We start from the raw sequence: 15,388 nt of genomic DNA on the forward strand, positions 1-15,388 counted from the left end.
ATTTAAAGACAACTGCTCAGATTCGTAAGACTGATGTCTTATTTATTCTGCCAGAGGGTCCTAAGAAAGGACAGGCAGCGTCGAAATCCACTGACGCTAAGTGGATTCGGCAAGTTATAATTCAGACTTATAATTTAAGATTTAAGGGCTAAGATTTCCCCCTTTTCGCGTCAAGGCGCACTCTACCAGTGCGGTTAGTGCTTCTTGGGCAGTGCGTCACCAGGCCTCCATGGCTCAGATCTGTGAGGCTGCAACTTGGTCTTCAGTACATACATTCACCAAGTTTTATCAAGTCGATGTAAGTAGCTGTGAGTATATCGCCTTTGGGCGTAGTGTGCTGCAGGAAGCAGTATAGGTCCTCAAGTCCTGTGGGTACCCTCCAGGTTGTGTCTCCCTCCCCTCAAGTAGCATTGCTACTTGAGTTAATACTTAAGGCTCTGTGTCCCATGATGTACGATAAAGACATACATATAAAATCCTTTTCTTGGAGTGCATCATGGGGCTCAGAGGTCCCCCCCCTCTTTTGGGGTTTAAGTATATTGCTTTTCTACAAAAACTGATGTGCTCCTGGAAGGAGGAGGGGTTATATGGAAAGTGAACTTCCTGGATTGGGCATACCAGTGTCCATCACCTGAATGTGCCTATATACCCATTAATTTATTACTTAAGGCTCTGTGTCCCATGATGTACTCCAAGAAAAGGATTTTACAGGTAAATTGTTATAAAAATCCAATTTTTTGACTGGAAACTCTCTTTATTTTGCAGAGTATAGTTGTAGATAATGTCTGGCTCCAGGAGCAATGCATTGCCCTGCTATTCCGCTATTGTGATAGGCAGACAGCTGGATGCTGGGCTCTGAAGTTCGGACTACCCAAGGAGAAGCTTCCTCGAGATTTAGCAGATATTCTTCAGGACTTTTGTATTCAAGAGAAGTAAGTTTCACACCATCCACACCCCTATATGAGAACTATATTTCAACTGTCAAGCAGCCAGTGTTATAGTAAGGCTACTTTCACACTGGGGCGCTCAGCGCGCTGGCGGTAATGCGGCACTATATTTAGCGGCGATTTACCGTAGTTTTAGCGGCGCTAGCAGGGCAGTTTTAACCCCCGCTAGCGGCCAAAAAAGGGTTAAAACCGCCCGCAAAGTGCTGCCCCATTGTTTTCAATGGGAAGGGGCGCTTTAGGATCGGTAAATACACCGCTCCTACAGCGCTCCAAAGATGTAGCTTGCAGGACTTTTTTGACCATCCTGCAAGCGCACCGCTCCAGTGTGAAAGCCCTCAGGGCTTTCACATTGGAGTGCACTGAGCGGCTCTCTCAGGGCGCTTTGCAGGCGCTATTTTTATCACTTTGGTGCCTGCAAAGCGCCTCATTGTGAAAGGGGCCTAACATATAAAATAGGAACGGTAAGGAAAGTAACAAGATTGAATTTTTGTAAAAAATGAATCTTGATTAAGTTGTTCTAAAAATGCAGCCTTGCCTCTCATGGATATCTGGTGTGCTGTTATTTATATTTGTTCTCTCCCTGTCAAAGCAGAAGCGTCAACCTATTGGAGGAGTTACCGGTCTCCAGGCTGAGCTCCCGTCTGATATCTGACCAACTGTCTTTAAATTTAAACAATTCCAGCTCCAGTACTCTTACCCTCACTGTGGGTTGCCTTCCCCCTGAGATCCTTACAGAACCTTTAAAGTATCATTGTTTTATGAATGCCTGCACTGAGCTCAGGCAAGAGGTAGAGCAGCAGGACCCTTCTTCTCTGAAGAGACTATAACTAAATAATCAAAGTGACTTAATGCCTGAGAGGAAAGATTTCTTTGCTGTAAAAGTGAAAAGTGGAGATTGAGATTACTACGAATTACTACACATGCCTATTGGTGACTTGGTGATCTTTAAATTATTTTTGAATTTATTATTGTTGACACTATATACCGTATTATTAGTAATAACTATAATATCTAAGCTAGCCCTCAAAATTTCCGCTCCCACTTGCCTCCCTGCCTTCTGGGCCTCTCTAATGCCCTGTAAAAAAGACTGCACCGCTTCTGCCAGAATCGATCAGCCAGGAAACTGTCAGGAGGCGAGCAGCCGGGAGATCCTTGCTCTGACACAGCTTGGATATAAAACTCTGGCCCTTGTCAAACAAATTCCCGCCTCTTGGGACTAACAACGGCCAGCCTTTCATCTCCAAGCTGTTACAGCAGGGATCTCCTCTGTGTGATCCGGCCAACAATACTCCCAATTCCTCCCTGTGATCCCTGCTACATTGATGGCCTCTGATAGGCTGCACTTATGGGCACCGATAGGCTGCACGGATGCACACAGAGGGCTCTGATACGGCTGCACTGCTTGCCGCTGATACGGCTGCACTGCTTGCCGCTGATACGGCTGCACTGCTTGCCGCTGATACGGCTGCACTGCTTGCCGCTGATACGGCTGCACTGCTTGTCGCTGATACGGCTGCACTGCTGGCCGCTGATACGGCTGCACTGCTGGCCGCTGATACGGCTGCACTGCTGGCCGCTGATACGGCTGCACTGCTGGCCGCTGATACGGCTGCACTGCTGGCCGCTGATACGGCTGCACTGCTGGCCGCTGATACGGCTGCACTGCTGGCCGCTGATACGGCTGCACTGCTGGCCGCTGATACGGCTGCACTGCTGGCTGCTGATATGCTGTACTTATGGGATCTGATATGCTGTACTTATGGGATCTGATATGCTTTATGTTAATATTTATTTTTATAACTTCTGCATATAACATTTAACAGTGTAATTTCATGAGATAATTTAAGAGGGCATGTTTAGGGGTGGTATTAGATGGGGGGCTGTGCTGTCAGAACCAGCATGGAATCCAGGCAACTGGAAGTGATGTCAGAGTGGGCTGTACATGCTTTGAAGCATGACCAGTCGTTCCTTCTTCAAACCAATAGTTGGTTTGAATCAACTTGGATCAGAGAGACAGTATTTACCACTGCTGGTCGGCCGCAACTTCCACCTGCAGCTGTCTTACTCCCAGGAGGCATTCCGCTGGACGTTATGGATTCATTGATATGCTTGTTTTTAACTTCCATCTTGTAAGTGTTTTTTAACCCTTCCTTGTCATTAAAGTGTTTTATTACTACACATAGATGCGCCTTCTTCTCTGCTTTGTTAATCAGAATCCGATAACAGCTCTCATCCAGGAAAGTCTCTCCTATGATGGAGTAGGACAGATGGTCTACGTTAGTGGTGTCCAAACTTTTTTCAAAGAGGGCCAGATTTGATGAAGTGAACATGCGTGAGGGCCGACCATTTTTCATGACTATCTTTGAACCATTAAAATTCAGTCTAAGTGTGTGTGTTCGAGCACTAATACACTGCCCAACAAGAAATATCTTACCTTTGTGGCTGTGTGGGGAGGAAGAGAGGAGCTCAGGCGTGTTATTTACAGATATATATATATCTTTTGTGGCCCCAACGAATCCCCTGATTGCCGCTCAGGACTAAGGATGAGCTTGAGCGTGTTATTTGGATATACCATATTTATTGGCGTGTAACATGCACCTTCACTTTAAGAGGGAAGTTTCAGGAAAAAAATAAAGTTTTAAATAAAGAACTGTGAAGCAAAATAAGGGTCAGTGCCCATGAATGCAGCCTAATCAGTGCCCATCAATGCAGCGTAATCAGTGCCATGCATGCAGCCTCACCATTGCCTTTCATGCAGCCTCGGAGGGGACAGGGAGGGGGGCGGGATGAACGTTGACAGATTACATACAGGAGAACCTCCTGTTTACTCAGCCTCTTTAATACAAAGTCCCGCCTCCTATGGTAGACAGAACAGTCGTACAATGGCAGCCCAGGAGACGGGACTTCATATTAAAAGCCTCTGAGTAAACAGGAGATTCTCCTGTATGTAATCTGACAGCACTTGTTCCGCCCCCTCCCTGTCCCCTCCGAGGCACCGATTAAATATGGGTATATATCTTTTGTGACCCCCGCAGCACTCTGCGATTCATTGAGGGCCACAAAAGATATATATATATATATATATATATATATATATATATATATATATATATATATATATCCAAATTACCAGTGGGACCATTTTAAACTGGAACGTGGGCTTGACTTTGGACATGCATGGCCTAGGTCCTTAAACCAGGTCCAATTGAGCCATCTCATTGGATATGGGGACTCAAAGTTAACCCAGAGAGGAACGAAGACTTGCCATAGTGTAAAAACCTATATACAATTTAATAAAAATAGGTAATGCACTTGCTCTTAAATGCATAACAAATGGCATGTAAAAAAGCCAGGCAGCTATAGTGTGTACGCAGCACTGACCTCAGCATGTCCCTCTTAAAACTTTACCTTTTTGCTGCTATAAAAGCAGTCTTGTTATGATTCAGCACCTAGTCATATGGCTATGGATGAGGCATTGGTATCCTGTCTTCTGCCAGTATTGAGAATGTTGGGCAGCTGGCATTAGCAGACTGTTCAAGCATAACAGCTTAGTACCCAGCAGTGCTGGAACGTTAGTCCTCCGGCACTAATGTTCAGAAAAACAGAGCTGCCTTTTGAGCATCTCTCTCCAGCTCAACCCTTCCCCTGAACTTTTTTTTCACAAACGGATCCCAGCATCCTGTGTGCCAAAGAATTCCCAACGCTCAGGTGCCAAGAGTGGCCAGGTCAGGGCGTGCGAGAAAGGTTATTCCCAGGCCCAGAAGCCGCAGTGTAAACACGTACCATCACCTCCGCTTGGCACTTAGGGCTGGTCCGGATCTTAACCTGAGCGAAGATGCACACCATGGCTAAATAGCTAGCACAAATATTGACTTCCCCAGGCACACACATACACACAAAATGCCCCATGATATTTGCACAGCAGACCTTAGTGAGCGGGGTGGCCCTGAGCTCAGGACAGAGCTGTATCTCTCAAAGCAGCGTGGGAAGATCATAGTCTGCTGCTCAAGGGATGAGACAGAGCAATGACAGAGTTTTTTTTTTTTTTTCTTTTTTCCTTTTACGAGTTTACCTGTCTGGCTGAGAACTGGCTTTCCACCATTTAACACATTCACTGCCACGCATGAGTTGACAGAGAGAGAAGAGTCTCTGTGTTCTTGGACTGTCTCCAATTCCCACGAGAAGCCCTAAGAGACACTTTTCTTCCCCCATCCTGGGAACATCAGTCTTAACAAGTCTGCAGCCATGCCTGGCTCTGGAGCTCAGGTGTAATTCCCATGGCGGAGAGCAAAAGTAGGCATTCTTTTGCTCCCACAAGTTGATGGGGAACTACAACTCCCAGATGGACATTGAAATGTGCTGGGATTTGTAGTACCATAAGGTCAGGAAGCTATTGCTTTGTCTAGTAGGTATATAGCTGGATGTAATTGGTTTGTAAGTCCATGCTTTAATTATGGGGTACAGTTCTGAGCAGTGCAATGGAAATCTGGCCATACACCAATAGAACTGTATTCAAAATTCTGGCTTTCAGAACATTTGTTAAATTTTCTGTTAGTTAATGGGCTCATATCGATGATTGATTATTTTTGACCTTAGTGATAAAAATGATCAAAGGAGCAGGATGGAAAAATGTTTCTCGAATGAAATGCTATCAGTGAATGTGGTATTGTTCGGGAAGTTCCATTCATTCCAAAATGTAATGTTAAAAAGCCTTGTTATGTCCTCCCATGTTCATCGTCAGGACTTCTCCAGGACCTCTCCCATCCTCTGGAACTCCATATCCTATTATGTCCAGTCAGCCTCTACCATGTCCGCCTTTAGGCGATTCCTTGAAAACTTTTATTCAGGGAAGCCTACCCCACCTCCACCTAAAACTGCTTGAGTCACCTCCATCAGATCATCCTCCACAGCTATTACACCTCCCCCTCCCTTTAGATTGTAAGCTCTATGAGCAGGATCCTCGTATTCCTTTTGTACTGAACCGTATTATAATTGTACTGCCCCCCTTTATATTGTAAAGCGGTGCTCATACTGTTGGCGCTATATAAATTCTGTATAATAATAATATGAAGTACTTTCATTTGGCAAGTCTGTGATGGCATTATCAAACCAACAAGATTCTTTGTACAAATGTCTGTATAAAACATCTACCAGTGTATGGCCAGCTTAAAGTGGAAGTAAACCCATCCATAAAACCGTTTCATTTCTGGCCCGTGCTGGAAATGTAACACTCCCATTGGTCGGCAAACCATCCAATGTCTGGTGTAATAACTCATCACGTGCAGCATCATGGCAGTTATAGATTGATAGAGTGATGGCAGCTTCCTTGGCTGAAAATGGGTGGTTTACTTACACTTTAACCGCTTGCCGACCAGCCGCCGCAGTTGTACTGCGCCAACATGGCTCAGCTGTGTGAATCACCATAGTCTTACGTCGGTAATATATTCGGCCACTAGGGGGCGGAGCTGATGTGCGTGCCTGGTGGTCGCGATCACCGCCGGGCTCCCACGATCGCTTGGGGCACACAGAGAAGCAGGATCTGAGAGGAGAACAGACAGATCGTCTGTTCATACAGAGTATGAACAACGATCTGTCATCTCCCCTGCACAATCCCCTCCCCCCTTCAGTTAGAACACACAATAGTGAATACATTTACCCCTTGATCGCCCCTAGTGTTAACCCCTTCACTGCCAGTGACATTTTTACAGTAATCAATGCATTTTCATAGCACAGATTGCTGTATTAATGCCAATGGTCCCAAAAATGTGTCAAAATTGTCCGACGTGTCCGTTTATAATGTCACAGTCCTGATAAAAATCGCAGATCGCCACCATTGCTAATAAAGAAAAATATCCCCTATTAATCCCCTATTTTGTAGATGCTATAACTTTTGCGCAAACCAATCAATATACGCTTATTGCAAAAATGTTTTACCAAAAATATGTAGAAGAATACAGATCGGCATAAACTGAGGAAAAAAAGTTTTTTTTTTTTTTTATTTATTTTTGGGGGATATTTATTATAGCAAAAAGTAAAAAACATTGCGTGTTGTCGCTTATTTTTTTGCTTGTAGCGCAAAAAAGAAAAAACACAAAAGTGATCAAATACCATAAAAAAAATCTCTATTTGTGGGGGGAAAAAGGACGTGAATTTTGTTTGGGAGCCATGTCGCATGACCGCGCAATTGTCAGAGCGACGCAGTGCCGAACACTCTGGTATTTGGCCAGCCAAATGGTCCGGGGCTGAAGTGGTTAATGCATAGAATGCATTAAGATAAAAAAAAAACCTTCTGCATTTACAGCCCCTTTAACCACTTGCCGACCGCCGCACGACGATGTACGTCGACAGAATGGCACGGGCAGGCATATGGGCGTACCTGTACGTCCCTGCCTCCCCGCGGGTGGGGGGCCCGATCGGGCCCCCCCCCCCCCCGGTGCCAGCGGCGGTCAGTATCCGTGCAGGAGCGATCCGGGATGAGGGGGCGGCCATTCATTCATGGCCACCCCCTCGCGATCGCTCCTGACGAATGGGAGTGAAGCATTGCATCACTTCCTCTCCTGTAATGTAAACACAGGAGAGGAAGTGATGTAATCTCTCCTCTGTGTCGGTATTTTTCGTTCCGGCACCGAGGAGAGAGGATCGGTGAGTTGCACCAACACGACACTTCACAGCAGAACATGCCAGGCACACTCACACCTCCCCTTTACCCCCCGATCACCCCCCAATTACCCCTGCCCCCCCAGTCACAGTGACACCAATTGCATTTTTTTTATTTTTTTTGCATTGGTGTCATTTGTGACTGTAATAACTGTTAGGGCAGTTAGGGTTAGCCCCCTTTAGTTCTAATGTACCCCCCTAACCCCCCCAATAAAGGTTTAACCCCTTAACCCCCCCCCCGTCGCCAGTGTCACTAAGGCTGGGTTCACATTGCAGCGGTTTATGAGAATGGATGTGATTCGCACCGCATTGCAGTGCAAATCACATCCGATCTCTGTGCGATTCGAGTTCAGCCATTCGCCGCACCCGCCGCAAATTCGCACGGGACCCTTTTTTTGGTCCGCAGCAGAATCGGATCGCATGGGTGTTCACACCATGCGATCCGAGTTTGCAGATCGCACTGCGATATGCGAACTGATCTGGGGGTGTCATTAACATTTCACTGACACTCCCAGCAGTTCGCATAGGGCAGTGTGAACTGCCGCCGGGAGGCATGCGATGCGGGAACCCGCCGCGGATTCGTGGCGTTCCCGCATCGCTCCAGTGTGAACCCAGCCTAATAAGCGATCGTTTTTCTGATCGCTGTATTAGTGTCACAGGTGAGGCTAGTTAGGCAGGTAGGTATTTAGGTTCGCCGCAGCTTTTTATAGCGCCAGGGACCCCCATATACTACCGCATAAAGCCCCCTGATTGCCCCCTAGTTAACCCTTTCACCAGTGATCACCATATAACTGTTACAGGTGACGCTGGTTGGTTAGTTATTTTTTTATAGTTTCAGGGCACCCGCCATTTATTACCTAGTCTCACTAGTGTACCCCTAAATTTAGGGGTGTCTACTTTCCAAAATGGGGTCATTTTGGGGGGGGTTTGTGCCATCTTGGCATTTTATGGCCTTCAAAACTGTAACGCCCTTAGAAAGCCTGAAGGCGGTGCTTGGTTTTCGGGGCCCCGTACGGGGCTAGGCTCCCAAAAAGTCCCACATATGTGGTATCCCCGTACTCAGGAGAAGCAGCAGAATTTATTTTGGGGTGTCATTTCACATATGCCACACACAATCACACTAAACTCCGACGGATTCGAACGTGATGACGTACGACTGGATTCGAATAAGGAAGTTCATAGCCAGTAGCCAATAGCTGCCCTAGCGTCGGTTTTAGTCCGTCGGAATAGCATACACACGAGCAAATTTTTCGAAGGGACCGGGTCCGGCGGAGTTCCTTCGGAAAAATTTGAAGCATGTTCCATATTCTAAAGTCCTTCGGACTTTGGCGAGTCAAAAGTCCGTTGCAGCCCACACACGATCGAATAGTCTGACGGACTCAGTCCGTCCGACTTTGGATGTTGAAAAGTCCGCTCGTGTGTACGCGGCATTAGAAAGCCTGAAGGCGGTGCTTGGTTTTCGGGGCCCCGTACACGGCTAGGCTCCCAAAAAGTACCACATATGTGGTATCCCCATACTCAGGAGAAGCAGCAGAATTTATTTTGGGGTGTCATTTCACATATGCCCATAGCATGTGTGAGCAATATATCATTTAGTGACAACTTTGTGTAAAAAAAAAAATATATTTTTTTTTTTGTCATTATTCAATCGCTTGAGGCAAAAAAATAAAATATTCAATGGGCTCAACATGCCACTTATCAATTTCCTTAGGGGGTCTACTTTCCAAAATGGGGTCATTTGGGGGGGTTTTGTACTGCCCTGCCATTTTAGCACCTCAAGAAATGAGATAGACAGTCGTAAACTAAAAGCTGCGTAAATTCCAGAAAACGTACCTTAGTTTGTAGATGTGACAACTTTTGCGCAAACCAATAAATATACAGTTATTGACTTTTTTTTTTTACCAAAGACATGTGGCTGAATACATTTTGGCCTAAATGTATGACTAAAATTGAGTTTATTGGATTTTTCTAATAACAAAAAGTAGAAAATATCATTTTTTTTCAAAATTTGCGGTCTTTTTACGTTTATATCGCCAAAAATAAAAATCGCAGAGGCAATCAAATACCATCAAAAGAAAGCTCTATTTGTGGGAAGAAAAGGACGCAAATTTTGTTTGGGTACAACATTGCATGACCGCGCAATTACCAGTTAAAGCAGCGCAGTGCCAAATTGTAAAAAGACCTCTGGTCATTGACCAGCAAAATGGTCCGGTCTGAAAGTGGTTAAAGAGGTTGTAAACCCTCATGGTTTTTCACCTGAATACATTCTATGTATTCAACCACACTCTATTTCAACCACACTCCATTCCCCCATCAACACTGCTGCACTATTGTATTCCAACAGTGGGAGGTTTCTTCACTGTAAAAATACAATGATCACTATAGCTGTCAATGGTGATCACACGAAAAAAAATTAGACTGACTTCAGTACAACCAGCCTGCCCATAGATGGATCGAAATGTAGCTGGGTATTGCTGAACCAGCCGAATTTTGATCTGTCTATGGCTGACTTTATTTTTCTTTAATCAGATACTAACCTTTTGCCGTATCATCTGTTTAGATTGTGTCTTCACACCCGACTGATATCTAATTGAGACAATCTAGCAATTGGCGCTTGCCTGTTCTAAACTGGATAATCTCAGCAGTTTCTTGTGATGTTATCTGCCTATTTCACATTCTGTTTTTGATCCATCTGGAACAAATCAACCAGCGTGCACAGTCTATGACTGTCCCTAATTAAGTGTCTCTCTTTATCCAGTGGTGTATCATGCAGTGTTGTGTTATCTATAACAGCTTTTTATCTTGATCTCATCTGCCACCTCTGATTGTTCACTAGTAGTCGGTTATAGTAATTGCTCCAAATGCATTTGTTCAGCTTCTCAGACAGACAGAAACTTTGTTGTGATCCTCCTAAACACAGACCAAAATTCCCAGCACAAACAGAAAGGCGAATGACTACATTCTGTTGGTGGGCTTTCATGAACCGTAGAAGTGATGATGACTACAAATGATGTGTTTTATTTTATTTATTTTTCTCTGGTGGGGGGGAGGAGGGGAAGAACTTGAGCTCTTTTTTAAGACTGAAGCTGTGCAAACAGAAAACATTGAATATAATACTTTATGCAGCGCTAAACCAAAAAGGAAATCCTATAATATTGTGTCAACCTAATCACCCAACTCTGTGCCACAGACATACAAATACCCCAAAAATATTAATACACTGGTGTCTGTTTATGAAGCAGTGGTGATCCCGAGGATGGCCACTGATCACAGTCCATAAACAGTTTATGAAACTGAGATAATCGGGGGAGAAGTGTTTGAACATTTTCTCCCACCGATGATCTCCGCACACTGAGAATCTTCATTGACTGACAAGGAAACGGCCAGTTTATGAAGTTGCGATCTCAGCGATTCACTGGTGATCTGTGTCAGAATTCACACCCCCTGATTCACCAGCTCAGATGTGGAGAATCGAGAAGTGAAGAAAGAATCTGGGGGATCTAAGGAGGAAAGAGGAAGATTATTAACTTCCTTATACCTCAATCAGACCCCCCAAGACAGTAACCATGTCCCCCTGTCATATTTATGTGTGTGTGTGTGTGTGTGTGTATATATATTATAAATTTTTTGTATTATATATTATGTGTGTATATGTGTTAGAGCTGCAATCGTCAAGAATCGTTATCGCAATTCTTTCTATGCAAAGAATTCTCTGTGCTCTTCTGAAGCCACAGCCCTCAAAAGAAAGGAAGAAAAAAACTAGGCAATCTGTCCAAAACATTCAAAACAAAACAAAAAAACATTCAAAACAAAACATTAAAACATTCTTTATCAGTTAAACATAAGTATAAACATTGTAACAATTTGTCAATGGAATAGACTTTGTGTGTAAGTGAAAAAAAGTTTTTAACCACGTAAACTCTAAACCTTTTTCTGACATTTGTTGGTTTTAAGTTAAAATCATTTTTTTTTTGCTAGAAAATTACTTGGAACCCCCAAATATTATATATATTTTTTTAGTAGACACCCTAGAGAATAAAATGGCACGTGTGCCATCCCCACCCCGCGGGACGAATGACGCCATCTAGAACCTTAAAAGCTGGAGTTCGCCTGGAGTGCGCTGTGGAGGCAATAGAGCTTGTCGGGCACGTGAGTCTGCAGGTTTTTGGACACAGTTGCATCAGGTTAATGGGGACTGTTTTAAAACTCTAATAGCTGCTGTATACTGGATTACAGTTAGAATCCTTAGAGGGAGTACTGCCTTCCCATACTTGTAAGCAATGTCTTCCAGGAAAAGAGGAACAGGGAGCAAGACCAATACAGGGTTAAGAATACCTCCTTTAAAACCAGGAGACCAAACTCTTGAGGATATTGTCCCAGTTTCCCCTGAAGGTCCTGCGGCTTCTGGCCTAACTGAGCCATTGCATTTGTCAGGCATTGTGGCCACTGCTAGTGCCCCTGCTTCAGCTTATGTTACTTAAGATGATTTGGCATCTGCCTTAGCTGGCCTTGAAGGTAAAATAGCAGGTATTATTTCCTCAGTAGCATGTAACAGATCTCCCTCTCCAGAGCCTGATCCTGATGGTGAGTCATCTGAGCATCACGACTCTAATAACCAGGCAGGGCCAGGTGACCCAGAGCCAGAGTGGGAAGAGGATCTGGTCACAAAGGATCGGGAAGAGGGAGAAGCTGAGGACTCCTCAACGGGGGAGTCTAGCTCAGAGGAGCCATTCTCAGCCTCCCATTCCCAAAAATTGTTAGTCCATTCTCTAACAGAGATGGTTCGAGCTGGGTTTAAATTACCCCCAGTTCAGGAGACTGGACCCTCCTGTTCTACTTTGGGTTCCCTTCCACCTCAGCAGGGTTCCCAAGCATTTCCTGTGCATCCATTATTAGAACAGGTGATCTACGCGGATTGGGATCATCCTGACAGGATATATTTACCTCCAAGAAGACGTGGGGTACACCTCCGGTAGATGCCGCCATTTCCTCAGTGAATAAAAATTTAACCTGCCCGGTTGATAACGCCCAGATATTTAAGGACCCGGCCGATAAAAAAACTAGAATCCTTGCTGAAGGCCTCCTTTGCAGTAGCTGGTTCAGCAGTTCAGCCAGCGTTAGCAGCTATTGGCATCTGCCAGTCCTTAAAGGATCATTTTAAAAAGTTGATCAGGAACCTTCCTTGTCAAGATGAAGCTACCGAGGAATTATCAGAGCTCCCTCGTGCTTTGCAGTAGATGCATTAAAAGACTCAATCCAGCAGATGTCTCGCTGTGCACGTCTGTCTGTGCATATGCGCAGAGTCTTGTGGCTAAAGAACTGGTCGGCCGAAACACCATGCAAGAAGCTTCTTGCAGCCTTTCCTTTTCATGGTGAATGCCTGTTTGGCGAAGATCTGGATAAGTATATCCAAAAGATCTCAGGTGGAAAGAGCGCCCTGCTCCCTGTTAATAGGAAGAATAAGCGACCCTCCTTTAAGATTCCCTGTGCTCCAGGACCTAGTTCTTCTTCTCCCAATCAGTATAGCCCCAGCAGTCCGGTTTTAAAAAAACGCAGGTTTAGAAAAAACCCTGGACTCAAAGGTCAGCCAAGCCCAACTCCAAGTCTACCCTGTGAAGGGGCGCCCCCGCTCTTGTGGGTGGGGGGGAAGACTTTGGTTGTTTTTGGATGCTTGGGAGAAACTGGTTCAGGACAAGTGGGCCATTTCCGTCATAACGTTGTTTTGGATTCCGAACCAGAACCGCTCGGTACCTTTGTTTCTGTCCCCCTGGCCAAATTAATCTTCAATACGAAAGTGCACACTTGAAGTCAAACACTGACGCAGACACAGTTCAGTATTCAGATACTCTATTTTATTTCCTGAACTCCAGCTGATATACAATGAGCCGGATATCTTACTATCAAATCAAAAATTTGATGAAAGACAGCGTGTACAAAGCACAAATTATACATATTCATTATTGTGACGAAGTATAAGCTTTTTAGCTGGGTTATGTCTTAAAAAGGGAAAAGCAGACTATTGTAGCTATTTAGGGTCTTGTTTTCAGCCCCTTCCTCCTCTTGGGTGTAGTCTCATGGTTCCGAAAACAGGCTCAATCTTCTTTTTAACTTTGCTCTTTTTAACCCTTGCAGTTTCGTTCCACATGAAGGGAGAAGCTGGCAGACATCTTAACTGAGTATGATTAAGGTTGATAGCTGATTGTGAAAGATAAGCACTTATATCTATTAGGCCGCGTACACACGGGCGGACTGTTCGCCCAACCTTGTCCGCTGAACAGTGTTTGGGCGGAGAGTCCGCTCGTGTGTGGGCTTTCAGCGGACAGTTTCAGCGGACAGTTGGACGGACAAAGTCTTTCGGAAATTCCGAAAAACTGTCCGCTGAAACTGTGTTTGAGCGAACAGTCCGCCCGTGTGTGGGCCTGTCCGCTGTACTTTCGAAATGAGCGGACTGTTCCCGCTCGGAAAGTCCGCCCATTTCGAGCGCGTGTACAGGTAGGCGGGGCCCGCGAAGGAGACATCGCGGGCTCCGCCGCCTGGAATGGGCTTAAAGGGGAACCCCAACGCCGAAAAAAATCGGCGTGGGGGTTCCCCCAAAGTCCACACCAGACCCTTGTCCGAGCACGCTACCCGGCCGGCCAGGAAAGGGGGGCGAGCGAGCGCGCCCCCCCTCCTGAGCCGTACCAGGCCGCGTGCCCTCAACATGGGGGGTGCCTTGGGGAAGGGGGGGCCGCGCGGCCCCCCCACCCCAAAGCACCTTGTCCCCATGTTGATGAGGACAAGGGCCTCTTCCCGACAACCCTGGCCGTTGGTTGTCGGGGTCTGCGGGCGGGGGGCTTATCGGAATCCGGGAGCCCCCTTTAAGAAGGGGGCCCCCGGATACCGGCCCCCCACCCTATGTGAATGAGTATGGGGTACAATGTACCCCTACCCATTCACCTGTGAAATAAAGTACAAAAAAAAACACAACACAGGGGAAAAAATATTTTATTGCACAGCTCCGGGGGTCTTCCGTCTTCGGGGGTCTTCTCGCCGGACTCCTCCGCTATGTGTGTGTAGCTCTTTTACTAGCGGAGGAGTCCGGCTTTCTTCCTCCCCGCCGCCGGCCTCTTCTCCCGACTTCGGGGGTCTTGTGCCCCCCTTCGGTTCTTCTGCCGGGCCACCGCGCCTTCTTGTAGCTCTTTTACAGGCGGTGGCCCGGTCTTCTGTCGCTGTCGCCGCCGCCGCCGCCTTCCGTTCTTGTTCTTCTTCTTGTTCTTCTTCTTCTTCTCCAGGCGATGTTGACACGTCGCTCCCTCCGGCCGGAATGCCAGAGCCGCGCTGTGCGGTCACTTATATAGTGACAATGGGGCGGGGTCACATGGTATATGTCACATGGGTTGGTCACATGGGTTGATGTCACATGGGGACTATGACATCGTAAGGGGGCGGGGTCACCATGTGACCAACCCATGTGACATATACCATGTGACACCGCCCCATTGTCACTATATAAGTGGCAGCGGAGCGTGTCCCTGGCATTCCGGCCGGAGGGAGCGACGTGTCAACATCGCCTGGAGAAGAAGAAGAACAAGAAGAAGAACAAGAACGGAAGGCGGCGGCGGCGGCGACAGCGGCGACAGAAGACCGGGCCACCGCCTGTAAAAGAGCTACAAGAAGGCGCGGTGGCCCGGCAGAAGAACCGAAGGCGGCGACAGAAGAACGGAAGGCAGCGGCGACAGAAGACCGGGCCACCGCCTGTAAAAGAGCTACAAGAAGGCGCGGTGGCCCGGCAGAAGAACCGAAGG

The 15,388-nt window shown here is 46.3% G+C and overlaps 1 protein-coding gene across 4 annotated transcripts in view; it reads left to right on the plus strand.

Moving 5' to 3' along the window:
• EXD3 (exonuclease 3'-5' domain containing 3) overlaps nucleotides 1-15,388 on the plus strand; it is a 517,417-nt gene that overhangs the window by 216,646 nt on the left and 285,383 nt on the right. For all 4 annotated transcript variants that reach the window (XM_077476832.1, XM_077476824.1, XM_077476841.1 and 1 more), the window contains one exon: nucleotides 766-932. In XM_077476832.1, coding sequence (XP_077332958.1) covers nucleotides 766-932 — 167 coding nt within the window. The remainder of the gene's footprint in view (nucleotides 1-765; nucleotides 933-15,388) is intronic.

Source organism: Lithobates pipiens, unplaced genomic scaffold (genome assembly GCF_037356315.1).
Source record: "Lithobates pipiens isolate NorthernLeopardFrog02 unplaced genomic scaffold, aLitPip1_a1.2 Scaffold_1, whole genome shotgun sequence".
Lineage (NCBI taxonomy): Eukaryota > Metazoa > Chordata > Amphibia > Anura > Ranidae > Lithobates > Lithobates pipiens.